Genomic DNA, 16,481 nt, shown 5'->3' on the forward strand with positions numbered 1-16,481 from the left:
AAGAGGGAGTATATCGTCCGGTTTTGTCACAAATTATCACATCCCCACCTCAAATCATTACGCAGCTAATTCACCAAAAATGTTAATATATAATGACAACTGTATAAAATAATAATTCTAATTAAATTAGAAAATTGAGCAGAATACAAACGATAAAAATAATTATCTTAATTCTATGCTCTATCAGAAAGTATGTGCATGACAATAAACATACTTATGTGGATCTCCTACAACATTTATAAAGTAAAAACATTGACATTCATAGCTCATGTAGATCGTACATTTTGTTTCCTTTTCTGCGAGAAGGAATCACTAAAAGGAAAAAGAAACAATGCTCAAACAAAATGTTTTAAAAGAGAGCAGAAAATAATGGACGGTCACAACGAGATTATAACCACCCATCACTTTCTTTCATATAACCGTAATATATACTGATAGGTAGCTTTTGCGCATTATTCGTTCGCAGCTCAGCTAGCTTACAAAATATATAACAGTAAATTGACATTTATCGCATTTACTATATCTTTATAATACGTCTAGTGAACTTATTTGGCGTATTGATATTGAAGTTTATATTCATTCAACCAAGCTTATGCTTATGGTTCACATAAACAGTTATTTATACTTATATTTATTAGAAGTTAATTCATTTTTTCCTAAAATCTATAATTAAGTTTGTTTATCAATTATTTTTCCGCGATTCTCTCAAATAACCATTTTTAAAATTTTGTCATCAAAATAACATTTAAAAAAAATAACCAAAATAATTTTTTTTTTCTATTTTGATATTTTTAGCATTTATTTTTTATTTTTAAAATTTTGAAACTCCACCCTTAAAATCCCACCTCTTAAACTCTGAAACCTAAGTTTAGATTAATTAACCATAGTGTATAAATGTATATATTTATCCTTTTGATAAAACTTTTTTTGATCATTTTCTTTTTTGAAATCTATTATTATGAAAACTAGTGAATAGTTACAACTTTTAGACTATTTTTAGAATGACACAACCTTACAACATATAACTTTTAGAAAAGACACAACCCTCTACACATATTTTTCAAAAGACACAACCTTTCAACATAATTGAAGTTCACAACCTTAGGAATTAATTGGAAAAGACACAACCTTACAACATAAAACTTTTAGAAAAGACACAACTATTTACACTACTTTTTCAAAAGACACAACCTTAGAAATTAATTAGAAAAGACACAACCTTCCAACATAGAACTTTTAGAAAAGACACAACTCTTTACACTTCTTTTTCAAAAGACACAACCTTTCAACATAAGTGGACTCACAACCTTTAGAATTAATTGGGATTGCTATTATTAGTAGATAAACTAAAAAGTGCTAAATTTCTGATTATTCATTATTTTTTCAATCGGATTAGTTTTTTTTTATTTTGAACATTTTGTCGATCGTCACTAGCTATCTAATATCTAGTATCTCTAAGTTTTTAACACTGCTAGTGGTTTCTCCAATCCAAGTTTGCCACGTCATTTTAGTATCACTAACTTGTAGTTAAACAAAAACAGTTATTAGCTTATAGTTAAATCTGAACTCAAACATATCATGGCTGCATCATATATTAAATTACTATAATCATAATAGATTCCTACATATGGTTGTCCTTATAATCATCAAACATTTGATTGGTTCTGGTTCTTATTCAACTTCCATACATCCCAAATCTCGCAGAATCAAGCCAAGTCCTCCTACATATGATGACATGGCACCCTCCAAACTTTGACCGACTTGTCAAGACTTCCACTATACACAATCAATCTCCCATCTCCTCCGTCTTCGCCCTCTCCTCCCGATGGTTCCGCCACCGCTAAACACTTAACCGGTCCGGTATGACCAGTCAAAACCGACACACACGAGTGAACTCTCCCTTCTCTCCTCCACACGCATATCTTCTTATCCGCCGCACCACTAAACACCAATTCTCCAGCTGCCGCGAGACAGAGCACAGCAAGCCTGTGTTTCTTGAAAACACCGCAATGCTTCAACACTTTCTTCTCTCCCATCTCCCAATAATTCACAGCACCGTCGCTAGAACCACTATACACCGCCACGTGGCTAGTAACCAAAGCCGTAACAGCAGATTCTTGTTTCAGCAAAGTCTGAACCAAACTATGCGCAGTACGCTTCCCGCGAACCTCCCGTTTCCAAACCTTAACCGTTCCATCGGCCGAGCCAGTGAACACAAGACCCTCGCCGGAACCAGCGGCTACGACGGAGTTGACGGCGTCATCATGAGCTTTAATAGATTCCAAACATTTCAAATCGTGAATGCGCCAAACCTTGACCGTCCGATCCCATGAGGCGGAGTATAACAGCCCTTGATCTTCCACAAGGCTCAAACACGAAACGGCGTCGGAGTGTTTGATCCACAGCGCCGTACGACGTCTTCTCACCTCCACGTAGTTACTCGGCTTCACTGACTTCTTCAACACGTCTTTCAAAGCCGGTAAGCTTCCGGCGCGTGTGTACACTCGGGGGTTCTTGTGCGAGGTTTTCCAGACCCGGATCTTACCGTCTTGATGACCCGTGAACACCTTATTATTATTATCCTCACGGCATATCACTATCGCTTTCACCAAACCGCTGTTCGATTTAAACTCACTAAACTCGTTTAGGTTCTTCCAAACCCTAATGTGATTATTGTCCGATCCTGTGAACACAAGATCATTTGTCGCTGCTAACGAGTAAATGTGGCCTTCTTCTTGAACAATCGACCCGACCAGGCTGTTTTCTTCGCTTTGATTCCAAGAATATTCCCGGACCCGGTCGGAACGGGGCATTTTGGTTTAAGACTTAAGAATGTGGCGTAAAACCTAAAAGGTTTGTTAGTTTCTTGATGTTTTCTAATATTATGAGACTTGGGAGATGGAGGAAAGAAGAGTTGAGGGTTGTTTGCATTTTAATAAGGTAGCTAAGCAATGAGAGTATGACACGTAATAAATTGTAATTTTGTTTTGTTTTGTCCACTTTATTACTAAAATAATCTCTATAAGTGTACCTATGGTTGGTGTCCTTTCTTGCTAAATATAGCTATATAGGGAATGAATCATGATGTGCATAATTGATATGATAACATTATTTTATATATTTGATATTTTGTTCGTCATAATGTTTTAAAGTAAGGGGGGGGGGGGGAGGGACCGCTAATAATAAGATGGCACGTATAATATATGAAACGACCTTTTCTTCAGATTTTTAACTTTTTGTAAGAAATTTTAAACTGGTGAGAAGTATTCGTTGGTTGATTAAGTAAAGAGAAGAGCAAATTGTTGCTAATAAAAAAAAGAGAAGAGCAAATTTTGTTAAGCAAAAACTGCTATTTGTGGATCGGCATGATAAAGTTAAGAGGGTTATTGCACATCGCAAGGCATCCATTTTTTGGGGGATAATGGATGCACAAATCTTATGTAAGTAGAATACGGAATCTCTAGGCAGAATACATTCTTAAGGTTTACTTAAGGGATGACTGGTTAAACTACAACCTAAAACATAATCATCAAGCTTTATATTAGCTAGGAATGTCTGAACCGGGTCCATATATGAAGTCTGAATGTCAGATTTGGTTGATGAAACTATAATTGAAATCACAGAATGGAAAAATTTGAATCCTAGCTTCAATGTATATGGTAAAATTTTGTCGACTAAATCATCGTGAAATATTTCTAAAGTAGTTTAACACTAAATATTCATAAATGGTTTCTGAAAGCATTACCAATTCTAATTCAAAGAGTAGGAGATTAATTAAAAAACAGCAGTAAATATATTGCAGATAAGGTTAAAGAAATGATTCATGACTTTGCTTCAATTTTTTTTGAAACATAGCATGTTTATTTCGAAAACGTTTCTCGTAAGCGACTCCATGTATGTTTTTTTCCGAGAAAGTGACTCCATGTAAGTAACTAAACATTACCTGCTAAATGTTTGAATCATTTGATACTTATTCCTTACAGATCTTATATAAAGAATTGAATTTCTTAAAGTGACTCCTCCACCAAAAAGGTCTTTGTTTCCCCTTTTACTTAAAATGGGAAATGATTAAATTACACACTCAAAAAGTTCATAGTGCTTATGTATAGAAACCAATAAACCATGTGTCCAGTTCTCATACGGATTCAACTATACAATCCACTTATTTAAATTATCAAACTAAGAAAATTTACAGCCATGAAGCATGGCATAGAGATGATTACGAAATTTTTAAAACCAGTTATAGTACGTTGTCATTTACTTAGATTTATTGTCTTTATACATGAATGAAAGAGATCTATTTCCATCCTTACGATAACGCAAACATGAAACTATTTTGGTCTTCGAAAATTTTCAGACTATTGTATGCTGTCGGGAAAAGGTTAAATAATGTTTAGCTAAATTATCTTGATCAACGTAGTTTACCATCACTTAATTTAATTTGTTTTTTTCTTTAACCGCTTATATACCATTTCGGATTCCCTAAATTCTACACTATGAGATCAGGTCTCGATTCATTAATTTCGATTTGAAGCCAACTTAGTATATAGTTGATATCTCATCAACTTTACACGCGTTCAGTGATACCATAACTTAGAGCTCGTAGGTTGCCGTTCATGGATAAATAAAAGGCAGTTCTTTCTATTAATAGTCGTTAAATTGAAATCACGTGTAGATGTAGAGTAATCCAGACTGTATTGGCCAAACAACTTTGGGGCTTGGTAAGAAAGAAAACGATGTCTTCTACCCAAATATGGACATCTTCATTAGCATTTTCGACTGTGCACACATACTCTTCTTTCATCCTTCGTAGTTTTCATTTAATCCTTTTCTTCTTGGTGTTAAGTTAATATCAAACGTGAATCATTCAAACATTTCCTTTGTTTTATTCTATGCGAAGTTACGAACTAATACATAGAATTTTTGATGTATTTTATGTAAGCTCAAGATTTGGAGCTTCATCAGAGTTCAAAAGAACACATAAATTGGACAATCCAGAGCTAGTGTGTTTTACACAAGATGGAGATTGTGTCACACACAGTAGATGACATGGCAAACTTGGATTGGAGGAACTGTTAGCAGCATAGCTAGCAAGGAATATATCGACGTAACAAGAACGCTTAAATACTCGTCTAAGGGGGTCATATAGGGTTAGAGCTTAAGAGAGAACAACATCAAAAGTTTGGTACCAAGTCTTGTTCTGTTCTTGTGATTGTTTTTTGGTTGTGAGCTAGAGTGCAAACTTGCAGTCGACAGATCACGAGATTTGGGTATATCAAGAATTGATACGTTTCGAGTTGTGTAACATCGAGTACTTGGAATTAAAAAAATATGTTTAAGATTGTGTACAAGATTCTTAATAAACAAGATGTTGGAACTTGTTTTTGACAAAGTGGTGTAGATCATTTTTTCGATGGGTTTTTCGACGGAGACGTCGGTCGAAAGGATCGGAATTTGGGCACATGTAATCGTCACCATGAATACGATGAGTTAGTATATTTGTTAGTCAAAATCGAAATTGTTTTGAATGAAAAATGAAAATCCAAAGTGAATGACATAAAAAACTTATAAATCTATATATTTGGTTAAATATAAAATTTAACAAATATTTCACTTTGGATATGTAGAGTTTGAATTTAGATTTAATAAGTTAATTAGACTTAATGTCAATTAATCTATTTTAAATCTTATTCATAAAATATTTTGATATTTGATTAAATATAAAATATAACCTCAATTAAGTATATTGTTGGTTTTGATTTGGTCAATACAACATTATGACTTCGTTTGCTAACGTCTAGAATTTTTACTCATGGAAATCAAATTTCCTTTATTGCTATATGACGTTAGTGTCTCCGTAAATGACATAACATGTGCATTTTTTTTTTGAAGTTATAAAAGGAGCACTTGTGTTAACTTGTTCATACGTAGAGAAAACAAATCAATCTCTCATATTTCTTTTTCCTCTTTAATATTTCTTTTGAGTATAAGAGTATACACAAAACTAGTTTTGCCAGGCTTCTGATAGAGTGATGTAAATCAAAAGATTTTTTGCAGTTGTATCTTGGAACTCATTACATTATCGAACCGTCGCACTATGAGATGTATTTTGAGTTAAGAAAATAGATAATATCTCGACTCTTTAGTTGTATCATCATTTTCTTAATCTTTAGTATAATTTTATCAATTTTATTGTTTACAATATCCAGTTCTCCGTAGTTTATATAATACGGTTCTATCAGTCTTAACTCAAAATATCCGTTTATTGCTTTGCACTAACCGGACTGATTATTGTAAAAGTTATTTTTTATATAAGAATAGGTGTTAGATCGATCCAGAACAGGTTCCCATAAAATGAAAGAGGTGATCATCATTTGTTATAGTCTCTACTTGAACCGGAAAAGGGAAGTTGGTTCTGTATATTTTTGGTTTAATCTCTAAAATTTATTCATTAGGCATCTAATTATTGAATCCTTTAGTTTTTTGAATTTAATCGAAGTTAAAAAACAATCTGTCGGTTTTGATAATTTACTAGCTCATAAAGGTAAATTTAAAGGAAACGTTATTAGTCACTAATGCTTTGACCTTATTTACTGGTTTCTTAAAACTCAGGTTTTAGTTATAAGGTACTAGGGGAAATCCGCGCTTCGCGCGGGATTTGGTACTTTGTTAAATACTCCTTCCATTTCATTAAGATAAAAGTTTTAGAGAAAATGTTTGTATCACAAAGATAGATTTTTTTATGTTTTTTATACAAAAATTGTAAATTTTAGTAAAATTAATTGAATTTATTGAAAGACTATTGATTAAAAAATATTGGAATTTGATAATTTCGAAAAAACTATATATGATTAATATGTTTTGTTAACATGTGTGAAGAACACCAAGACATCAATCTTTAAAAAATGGGGGGAGTATATTTTGTAAGGTCATTTCTAAATTTATTGTATTGTCTTTGTTTTTTATTTGAACCAGTTTTTCACATGATTCTCTTGTGACTGGTGTGATTACAAATCTGTTTTGTGGAGAACTGGAGATTATGGGCACATGACATTGTTATTATGTACATTGGTGATGTGTGTTTATTGCATTTGTCCTAACTTTAAAAATTACAACTATCTCTTAATGCTTGAATTGTAATCCGGTTTTGGTGTTTGTCAGAGTTTAAATATTTTGATTTTCAAATAGTATTCTCAGGTCATGAGCTAATATTTTCTGCAGAAATTATGAAAACATACTTTATCATTTACTTCAAACCCATCCTCGTAATACCTAAATATTTTATGTCTCCTACACAATTCAATCTTTAATTTTGTTATTTATTTTATGTATTAACTTAAATATTTTATTGTTTATATAATCTTTTAAATTCTTCTAATTCTTTTATAGACAGTTGTTGTAGACTACATTGAAGCTAGAGAAACTTTGTTAGTCTAACTCCATGAAGTGAAGTTTCTATGCGATTTTAGCAAATAATCGCTCTTGTTTTGTTTAGGTTTTATCTAATTTTATCTATCATTGGTTGAACGATTTTGGACTTTTTTCTACATAACATTATTATACTGTGTTGCTATGTGGATATGTATTATGCCACCTTCATTGTTAATAAATATTTTTGCATTTCTCCAATGTGATGGGCTTCTAAATTGCAGCTAGCGAGATATAGTGTGCGAGTTGATCATTAGTGAATCTAAGTTTTGTAAACTTAGTTTCTACTACGACAATTTCTAGTATAGTATAGCCATACTAAACCGAATTTAATTAATAAAATATATTATCTTATTTTATTGTTAGTGAGTGTAACCATATTAAGTCAGATTTAATCAACAAAATATATTCTTTCATATTTTGTATTTACAGATACAATTTCAGATTTATCATTTTATATACATAATTTGAATTGTCAAATTATTTTCCAAGTTAAGTTCGGCTTGTATCCAACTCCAGTACCCAAAGCGAATACAATCCAATATGACATCAATTAATCAGAGCACAATCTAAAACGAAGTATATGAATTACATACAACTGACAACTGTGTTTTTAATACTTTGTCTCATTCTATCTATTAAATTGATTAAACCGAAAATACAAACCATAAAGTGGATTAATCACCCCTCTTGATTTTCTTTTGGAACAACTTTTTTGGAACATTTTCTTAGGGCACTTTCAGTGAGGAGCTTTATAAAATTTCTCAATTAATGCAAAAAAAAAAAAAGGAAATGAAGAAAGAGAGTGCAAATATGAAAGAAAGAGGTCAGGAACGTTTCTGAAAGAAGAGACTTTCATGAAGTCTTGAGGGACTGCTTTAGTGCTTGTCTTCTATTTAATGGTTCAACTGTCTTTTGAATAATTTATAATCTATTTTTCTTTTAATTTTTTTTTGAGAAATTGTTGATAGTCCTTTACCACTGCAAATGCTCTTATTGTTTGGGAGCACACCCCTCTTTTTTATAAATGCAAAAATTACTGATGTGATGGGAAGGTGGTTTGCATCGATAAATTATGAAGCTAAGATATAAACCCTAAAAACAGAGCATACAAGCTAAGGCATGAAGTTATGATAAAAGTAACTAAAACAGAGCATGTAACCTAAAGGAATATGATTATTTCTTAGGTTTTTATAATTTTAGAAACGAATCAACATAAAACAATCAAATGAAATAATAGACAAATATAGTAACTGTAAATCACACAGTAGGTCAACAAAATTTTTCCAGTATAATATTTGAGATTCTTACAGGAACAGTAGACATGTTCTTCATCTTGTGTCTTTTATTTGTGACGAAGAGTGAGCTAGTGCCCTGTTTCTCTGTAAACAGTGTTCTATGCCTTACCATCAAGAACCTAACCACAAGTTCCATTATTACACACAAAGAACATATTTTAAACCCGTAGATGCAATTTTTAACGTAATAAGTATGTTATCCTTTGTTACATATGGAGCCATGCGAGAGTTCCACTTTCTTCAATCATTTCTTTTGGATTATGAGCTTCAACTCTAGCCACTCAAAAATAAGTAATCTTTAGATTCCTCTGATAACAAAGCATATTCTTTGTTTTCACATTCCTATGAACAATTTTAACTGAATGCAACTAACTTAGCCTGCAAAAGATCAGTCATGATTGTATATCATACAGATCCCTTTCTTTCGTGGAGATTCTTAGTAAATGAAAAAAGTTCTGTGGGTGTAAATTTACCTCAGAAGAGATGGAGAGCGAGTTGAACAACAACTCTAATAGCGTGTTTCCTTCGTCTATTAGGGATCAAGAATGAAAAAATAATTCTGTCTTTTGTATTTGTCAGTCCCTTGAGTTGTCTTCAACTGTGGAACCGATTGTCGACGGTTGTATCTGAAAGTTTGAAGTGGTCACATGGATGAGAATCGGCTGTTAAGAGGAAGAGAGAAGAATAAGATGGTCAAGATATATAATCAGTAATGGCAACTTAAAATTGAAAAAGATATTCAGGGGAGGCTGACCTTTTCATTAATCATAAACATGTCAACCTCCGAATATAACAGTTTCCTAATGTTTTTCAAGAAAACTATGAACATGAGTTTAATAACATAAGAAGACTATGAACATAAGCTTAAGAACACATCTAACATCGCTTCAAGAACATTTGAACATAAGCTTATGAACATAAAGCACTTTGGACATGGGTTAAGAACATATTTACCTTCGAGTCCAGTAAGCGCATATCAAGAGATATCAGTTCCCCTTCCCCTCCACGCCTGGCATCACTGGCTTCCCATAAGCTGAGAAATCGTCAGCTTTCAGATCAGAAAGGGATATTGATGATTTAGCCATTTCACGGAGAATCTATATATAGATTTAGTTTCACAGATTGTGAGGATGTTGTTCAAGTGAAGAAAGCTAACCCTTTTATAGGTGAAGAATAGACCACCTTGCAGAAGGGTAATTCACAATCAATGTCAAGATCGTGCTACACGTCGGTCTTTGGAGTTAAGAAGGCGATGGTGGCGTTGAATCTGTAACTCCGCCGTTTCGTTTGAGTAGAGTAAAAGGTTAAACGACGCGAGTAGATACACACGAAGAGATTCTCTATCTCGATTTCAGTCATCGAAACAATCAAAACACCATTGTGTGTGAGAGAGAACGTACAAAAAAACTGATAGATGGCGTAGTTGGAAAAGAACGGAAACCCTTAAGCTTCATGTGAGTAATCAGATTTGGGCATTTTGCTCCAATTATGAGGATTAGAAGGAAGCCCACAATGCCTATTTTAAAATGAAACGATGAGTTTTATGATGGTGGGACACGTGTCAGGCTCTCTGTATTTTATTTAGTGACGTGTCTCTCTAAAAAGAGAGTTGCGTTCTACTTTATGTTATTAGATTCGTTTGCAGTTACGTTTTATCTCTCAGAAAGTAAATTGACTATGTTATTTATTTCTAGAACAAGCGTCTTTAATTCATTTCTGAATTGGCACTAACAATATTTTTTTTTCTTTAAGGTTATAAATATATGTTTATAGTTGATGGAGGTATAACACCAGCAAATTGATCAGTGGAGTTCTGGTTGTAAAAACAGTGGTAGGAAGAGAGAGAAAATAGTTTTATAAACACATTTTGATATCAAGTTGTATATGGATGGAAATTGTTTTTTGTGAGTCGATGTTCCCAATTAAATTTGGGAGAGGCCTGCCACATATGAATTGTTTGCCATAGAAAATAAAATGTTTGTTGACATTGATCAAAACATTTATATTAAGTCAATTCTTAAATGCAAGTTATAAAAAGTTTGACCATGAAAAAAACAACAGAATTTTTAGACCACTGTTACTGAAACTGACATGTGTTGTAGTTTCTAAAATCAATTTGGTCGAGAATACCCATATAGAATGGTGATTTTGATGGCACACATAATATCTTGTAATGATATGTATATTTTCTGAAAAGCAAAATATTTGTTTGGAAAATCCAAAGCATAATATATTTGTTTAAAAATCTACTTGAGAAAACTATGAACTAGTTGGATGTAAAATGTAAATTTTTGAGAGTGAAATACGGTTTTAAAGAAAATTATAATGTTTTTCGATATTGTTTTTTATTCCTTTAAATCTAAAGGAGTTGTAGATTATTTTTTTCTAAACTCTTTAGAAATATTAAATGTGAATATGTATGTTTTTTGAGTTATCTCAAGAAATGTGGGGAGGAATTTTGCTTACCATATAAAGTCGTTGGCAAGTGGCCAAATGAACTTAGTGATAATTATCATAATATAATTTTTTCAAGAAAAAAAAATTAGTGTCATACATTGAATTTTGTGTACAATAGTTAATTGTATCTTGAAAAAAATGACAAAAATCATTAGACAATTGATCTCGAATAATCTCAAGAGATTATATTCATTATGATGACAACCTAGGATCCTTATATTAAAGGTGTGTCATGAGATCATATTGTTATATCATCAAAAGAAATGGGTAGCCTGTGAATTAAGATGAGGTTTGGCGGTAACTCTACCTAAGTGACTTGAAATCCCACGAAATAGGTTCAAAGAGACAACTAAGTCAAACTAAATCTGCCCAAAGCACTGTAAGACTTCGGTCCATACCCAGTTCCTAGGATGATTAAACAGTGTTTTATCTAAGGAATAGAAGATAAGAATTTGCTTTTAATGATTTGTGTCTACTGTTTTGAAATATGAATGAAGTAGTACATGATATTCCTCTAAACAAAATTAATGGTAAATCACCTTGTGAGTGTAAAATGGAGCCGTTTCTAGGACAATGAAGGAAAGACTATATTCTACAAGTTCACTCATGATTACCAGGAATGTTCACGGCCAAAATAAACACAATAGAGAAATTAGTTTTGTGAGAAAATGAGCTGTGTTATAGCTATTGTCTCGATTTACACCAAACTCCGGGGGGTTCAAGACATCATGGCCACCTCATGTTCGAGTAAATCCGATAGCTATTAACAATGATTGGTTCAAGGCTGAAAAATTGCTACCAACTCATCATGCAATGGATTTTTCGCTCATAATCTCAAAAGTTTTCTTTCTTTCTTGAGTCATGTGTATCGAGTCATTTCTATTCATGTGGGAGATTATTGGAACTCGTTTTTGACAAAGTGGTGTGGACCATCTTTCAGATGGATTTTTCGACGGAGATGTCTGTCGGAAAGACCAGAATTTGGGGATGATATAATCGTCATTGTGAACACTATGAGTTAGTGTATTTGTTAGTCAAGATCGGAGTAGTCTTGAATGAAAAATGGAGGTCCAAAATGAATGATATGAAAAACTTATAAAGCTATATATTTGGTTAAATATAAAATTTAACAAATATTTCACTTTGGATATGCGGGATTTGAATTTAGGTTTAATAAGTTAATTAGACTTAATGTCAATTAATCTACTTTAAATCTTATTCATAAAATATTTTGATATTTGGTTAAATATAAAATATAACCTCAATAAGTATATTGTTGGTTTTGATTTGGTCAATACAACATTATGACTTAGTTTGCTAACGTCTAGAATCTTTACTCATGGAAATCAAATTTTCTTTTATTGCTAGAATTATGACGTTAGTGTCTCCATAAATGACATAACATGTTCATCTTTTTTGAAGTTATAAAAGGAGCACTTGTGTTAACTTGTTCATACGTAGAGAAAACAAATCAATCTTTCATATTACTTTTTCCTCTTTAATATTTCTTTTGAGTATGAGAGTATACACAAAACTAGTTTTGCCAGACTTGTGATAGAGTGACGCAAATCAGAAGATTTTTTGCAGTTGTATCCTGAAACTCATTACGTTATCGAACTGTCGCACTAAGGGACGTATTTTGAGTTAAAGAAAGATATACTATCTCAACTCTGCAGTTGTATCATTCTTTTCTTAATCTTTGGTATAATTTTATTAATTTTATTCTTTACAATATTCAGTTCTCCGTAGTTTATATAATACGGTTCTATCACAAGATACATGTTCTTATTTTTTGAGTATACAAGTGAATTTGGTTTACTGTGAACTTTTATTTGGTATCAAAGCGGGTAACCTCAAGTAGAACTTTGTCTACAATCAGGTTGAGGTCCTGCGGAATCACATTGGAAACCGTTGAGAAACTAATTACTCTGCATAAACCCATCATGCTTAACGAGGGGAACTTCAGACTTTGGAAGGCACGTAGGAAGTACATTATTTGCGGAATAGATGGAGATGCATGACGGCTGTTGAGTCAGGGTGGACTGCACCTAGTATGATGATGGAAGATTAGACCTTGGCGCCTAAACCAAAAGAGAGGTGGACTGAATTTGATAAGGCTGCCTCAAATTTTAATTCAAAGGACTTAACTACCATCTTCTCAACAATTAACTTGGACCAGTTTAAGATTATCCAAGGCTGTAAATCAGCAAATTGGAAGACGATCCTCTGGGCTGATTATATGCTTAGGAGATGGAGCAGTGTGTTTGAATACAAGTCTAGGATTTAGTTCCAAACCTGAGAACATGGATATAGTTGAAACCAAGTGGATTTCAATAAAGAAACCGATGAAGATGAGAATGTGATCAAAAATAAATCAAGAATGGTTGCACAAGGTTGATCTCAAATAGAAAGCATTGATTAATTTGATAAAAAAATTCTTAGTGTCAAGGCTTGAGTCTATTCATGTATCATCGGAATTGCATGTCGACTGAAAATTAATCTCTATAAGATGGATGTGAAGGGTAATTTCTGGAATAGAGTGTTGCAAGAAGAAGTATATGTGGCACAACCCAAGAATTTGAACATCCACACCATCCTGACTATATATACAAGTTTAATAGAGATTTGTATGGATTAAAGTAAGCTCCCAGAGCATCGTATGAGAAGCTCAATCAATTTCTTATCAAGGCTTGTTTCAAAAGAGGTTGAGTCGATGATACCTTATTCATTCAGGAGCAAGAAAAAGAAATTCTCATAGTTTAATATTACGCTGATGATATAATATTTGGCAGTACAACGCACTACATGTTTTGTGAAAACCATAACAAAAAAATTTGAGATGATGGGCGAGTTGAGTTACTTTCTTGGGCTGCAAGTCAAACAAATGAACGATGGGATCTTTGCTACTCAAAGCACATATATGTCAAGAACTTGGTGAGAAGATTCGGGATACAGACCATCAAATTGTCAAAAACGCCATTGAGAGTACACTCATCAAGCTCTCTCGAGGTGAAAATTGCAAAAAGTAGATGAGAAGATTTACAGAGCAATGATTGGTAGTCCCTTTACCTTGCAGCAAGTCCACCCGACTTATGCTTAAGCATAGGGATTTGTGCTCCTATTCGGCATATCTAAAGGAATCACATTTTACTAGCTATGAAGCAAATGATTAAATATGTGAAAGGTACTCGAGATTTTGGACTGTATTATACGTTTGGGACTAACACGAATCTTGCAGGATATACTATGATGAAGATTGGGTAGGTTGTGTATATGATTGAAAAAGTACTTGCATAAGTTGTTTCTACCTTGAAAACAGTATGGTTTCATGGCACAATGAAGCAAAAAAATTTTTTTCTATCCACAGCTGAGGTTGAATAAATATCTCTGAGAAGTTATTGCACACAATTTCTATTTATGAAACAAAAATTTGTCGACTATGGTATTCTCTCATTTACAGTTTCTAAACAACATAACAGTTACAATATTGCAGTAATAAATAATTGATAATTATAATTTATTATTCATAAATAATTAATATATTATATTATAAAATCTTATGAAAATAACTATTTTATCATTTGTGAATTAAGATATTTAATGTAAAATATTATATATATTTTAATATATTTATAATATTATTTGAGAAGTGAATTTGCTTACTTGTCATATTCTCTATGATTTTAAGATTAATCATTAGTTTAATTAAACTCATTATTCAATTTTTATTGTAATATATAAATATTATATTGACAATTAAGCAAATTCACTTCTCAAATAATAGTATAGATTTTAATAAATATATTTTAATAATATATTTATCATAATATTTAAGATATTTAATTAATAAATAGATATTGACAATATCTACCGATAATATCATAATTATGCTTATCTTACATTTAATTTATGATTTTAATGACTAATATTATAGTCAGCTTCTCTGATTTTATTGAAAATATGATCCAAATAATTATTACAATATTAAAGTTAAGATTAAAGCCAAAGCTTCATTGAAAAGATGTCGTAAAATATATATACTTATGTTAAATATTATATATATATATTTAATATTAAAAAATTATATTCCTAACCTAAAATAAATCAATTAATTTGTATCTGTACATGACGAACATCAAAATCGCAAATGAATATATGAAAATAATAAATTTATCCATAGAATCACAAATGTTATCATATAATATATTTCACCAAAATAGTAAATATTATATAAACTACAAACTGAAAATTAACTTAAAATATAAAAAATATAGAGAATCATGTAAAACTAGAATTAAAACATTAAATAACATTAAAAAGTTGAAAAATAAGAAACACAATATAAATATAATCTAAGAGAATAAAAATATAATATTGTGTAATTTATTATTTTTTTTGTGTTTTTGTCTCACTGTTCTTAAAATCTAAACTCTTGAGAATATATAGTTAACTAATGTTATTTTATTAATGTTTTACGGGTTGTGATTATTTATAATCATCTTTTTCAGTGCACTTGATTTATTTTCTGTCCACAAATTCAATAAGTATATATAAGAACTAAGTTTTTAATTTAAAATCTGAATTTCCTAATTTGGTTATTACTATAAAAAATAATTTAATCCAACATTAGAATTTGTTTATAATGTTAATTTAAAATTTATATCTAACTTCATAGTCTTACTTTATTTATTAAAATAAACATTAGAATTAAAAATTGTTAGGTACATTACATATAGCACAAAGTGCAGGCCATCAACTAATTATAATTTATGAACGCTAAATTGTATAACTAATAATCTAAACATTCTATTAATTGTGCTAAACACTAAGCTTAGTCACTGCCTGCATAGAAGCTTGCTCTTTTATTTTACCACTGATAAATAAATAAAGCACCATACGAATATTTTACATATTAACTTTTGGAATAATTAGGCCCGATTCTCAGGATTGAGAGGTTCGGGCTTGTTCGGTTACATCCTACTATATAAAAGGGACTAAATTCAAGGCTTTTGAGACTATCCACCTCAGCCAAAATATTCTCATCCAAAAAGAATTAAAAATAAATGTCATTTAGAAAATAATTAACTAACATACAACTTTTAATATTTCTAGAAATTTCAAATTTATAACTGCTAATTTATTAATAGAATCATATATCTATATTGAATTCGTTAGACTTCAAGGGTAAATAAATTATTAATTTATAATATATATAGTTTATAACTTTATATTGTAGTTATAAATAAAGAGAAAATAATCGGGAAGGGTGAAGAAGCACATGTAAAATTATGTAATTAA

At 31.4% G+C, this 16,481-nt stretch overlaps 1 protein-coding gene across 15 annotated transcripts; it reads right to left on the reverse strand.

Annotated features, from left to right (window-relative positions):
• Positions 1–1,471: 1,471 nt before the first annotated feature.
• Positions 1,472–16,103, reverse strand: LOC103843910 (protein JINGUBANG). Of its 15 annotated transcripts, none has more exons than XM_033281642.1 (6): positions 9,883–16,103; positions 9,681–9,759; positions 9,481–9,526; positions 9,200–9,352; positions 8,937–8,999; positions 1,472–8,845 (listed from the first exon to the last, which is right to left on the reverse strand). In XM_033281642.1, exon 6 carries the CDS (start codon positions 2,811–2,813, stop codon positions 1,722–1,724), a length of 1,092 nt encoding a protein of 363 aa, XP_033137533.1. In that variant the 5' UTR covers positions 2,814–8,845; positions 8,937–8,999; positions 9,200–9,352; positions 9,481–9,526; positions 9,681–9,759; positions 9,883–16,103; the 3' UTR covers positions 1,472–1,721. The 15 variants fall into 15 exon arrangements, with proteins under 15 accessions (XP_033137533.1, XP_033137527.1, XP_033137526.1 ...); XM_033281636.1 differs by having other exon boundaries at positions 9,200–9,388; XM_033281635.1 differs by having other exon boundaries at positions 8,937–9,104; positions 9,200–9,388.
• Positions 16,104–16,481: the final 378 nt, after the last annotated feature.

This window comes from Brassica rapa, chromosome A10 (genome assembly GCF_000309985.2).
Source record: "Brassica rapa cultivar Chiifu-401-42 chromosome A10, CAAS_Brap_v3.01, whole genome shotgun sequence".
Lineage (NCBI taxonomy): Eukaryota > Viridiplantae > Streptophyta > Magnoliopsida > Brassicales > Brassicaceae > Brassica > Brassica rapa.